This window comes from Galeopterus variegatus, unplaced genomic scaffold (assembly GCF_000696425.1).
Source record: "Galeopterus variegatus unplaced genomic scaffold, G_variegatus-3.0.2 Scaffold1222, whole genome shotgun sequence".
Taxonomy (NCBI): Eukaryota; Metazoa; Chordata; class Mammalia; order Dermoptera; family Cynocephalidae; genus Galeopterus; species Galeopterus variegatus.
In genome coordinates, this window is record NW_007727333.1 from 16,362 (window position 1) to 18,235 (window position 1,874).

General features: G+C 53.0%; 1 protein-coding gene across 1 annotated transcript in view; it reads right to left on the reverse strand.

Moving 5' to 3' along the window:
* The window catches only part of CAPNS1 (calpain, small subunit 1), an 8,324-nt gene that overhangs the window by 4,789 nt on the left and 1,661 nt on the right, over positions 1–1,874 (reverse strand). The window contains exons 2-5 of the mRNA XM_008575650.1: positions 1,278–1,311; positions 862–951; positions 645–702; positions 483–547 (exon numbers count right to left, since the gene is read on the reverse strand). Of these exons, the coding sequence (XP_008573872.1) occupies positions 483–547; positions 645–702; positions 862–951; positions 1,278–1,311 (247 nt within the window). The remainder of the gene's footprint in view (positions 1–482; positions 548–644; positions 703–861; positions 952–1,277; positions 1,312–1,874) is intronic.

Consider the following 1,874-nt stretch of genomic DNA (forward strand, 5'->3'; position numbering starts at 1 on the left):
GGATTCTCTAGCCCAAAAGACCTGAGCCCAAATTCCTATCCTGTGGGCTGGCTGGTTAGCTCAGTTGGTTAGAGCACTGTGTTATAACACCAAGGTCAAGGGTTTGGATCCCTGCACTGGCCAGCTGCCAAAGAAAAAAAAGAACAAAAACAAATTCCTATCCTGCCACTTACTCTTTGTTTATAACTTCAAACAAATGACTGCTTCTCTCTGAGCCTGTTTCTTCACCTATAAAATGGAATCTAATAATTATGCCTGTCCAACATGGTGGCTGAGGAAGTTCAGTCAGTATAACGTCAGTAAAGTGCTAGCTGTGACAGCTGATGAGGTTATTATTTATTGCCATATATCTATACGTGGGATTACTTCTGATGCATGCAAGTCCATGTGTGTGGGGATAAAAGCTACAACCTAGCTGTACCAAACATTTCAGAAAACTCCCTCTTCACCCAGGGACTACCCCAGACTGCCCCCAAGGATACATCCATCACGGCCACCATACTGCGACATGTGTCAATGCCAAAACCATCGGTCTTCAGATCAGGGTCTGTGGGGGACAGGTTGAAGGTCAGAGGCCAGATGTCACAACCATCCTAGCCCCTATGTCTCTAAACCTGCTCTATGTCTTGACTCCAGTCACTCACGTCGGGTCACAACTTTGTTGAGAATGTTCATGAGTTCTGTGGCGCTGACCTCCATGTCCTGTGGGCGGAAGTTAGGGGTAGGTCAGGGGTGACTGAAAAGGGTCTGGGAATGTCTCGAAGGAGAATGGGAACTTTGGGATTGCCAAGTGTGTGTACAAGGGCAGCCCAAGGGAAAGCATGGAAAGGTCAGTACAGGAGCAGGGCCCGGGTTACTTACATCTCCAGCTAGCTGGGCAAACAGTCTCCGGAACTGCCGGACTTCCTCACTCTCATTGGCCTCAATGTTGGAATAATGGGTGCGTGGGGGCTGCAGAAAGAGGAGATCTCAGAGCAGGTAAGAGGGGTGTCCTGGCTGGGACAGCTCCCTACACCCAAGCGCCCTAGGTGGGAAAGTCAGAGTGGGCTGGGCGCCTGATGATCAAAGGAATGAGCGATGGTTAGCAACTGGGGAGTGACTATGTGTGGCATGGCTAAGACACATGGCTCAGTTTGGGGACAGGACAAGAGGTGGACTTAATGGCAGAGGAATTTCAAGAGAGGGGAAGGGAGTTGGAGCTTCTCGAAAGGATCAGGGATGGAGCCTGGAAAAGGCCTCGGAGGAAGAGGGGTCTCTGGTTGTGGAGGGCGGCTTACCGGGGGCTCCGGGTTGTACTGCGCAGCTGCCTCACTGAGAGGAGACAAGGAGGAGTTAGCACCGGGGGCGGGGCCTCCAACGGGCAGCGCCAGCAGAACCGCCAGCTCCAACCCCCCAGACTCCAGCCTACCGCCCTCCTTGGACCCTCCGTCCTTCATCTATCCCCGTCCTCGCCTGTCCTGCCCCTTCTTTCCCTCCATCAAACCAACCCCAACCCGGAGTCTCGCCCCAACGGTAGGCTCCACTGCCAAAGCACAGCCACCCAATGGCAGATTCCTAGAATCCCTTCGGCCCCACTCAAATATTAACCCCAAATCTCGCCTAGACTCAATAGACCCCAGTCCTTCGAGGGCTCACTTCATTAAGGCTCTGCCTCAGCTTCCCAGGGCCTCATCTTCCTTAGATCTCATCTGACCAGAACCCTACTCCATTGCCTCCCCTTCCTGAATGCCTGTCTTCCCACCATCTTGTCCCAGCTCCATTAGTTCCTGCTCCTTTGAAGGAGCTAAGTAGGCCCTCACAAACAATCTGCCCTTAGGGCCGGCCCGGGGCTCACTCGGGAGAGTGTGGTGCTGATAACACCAAAGCCACAGGTT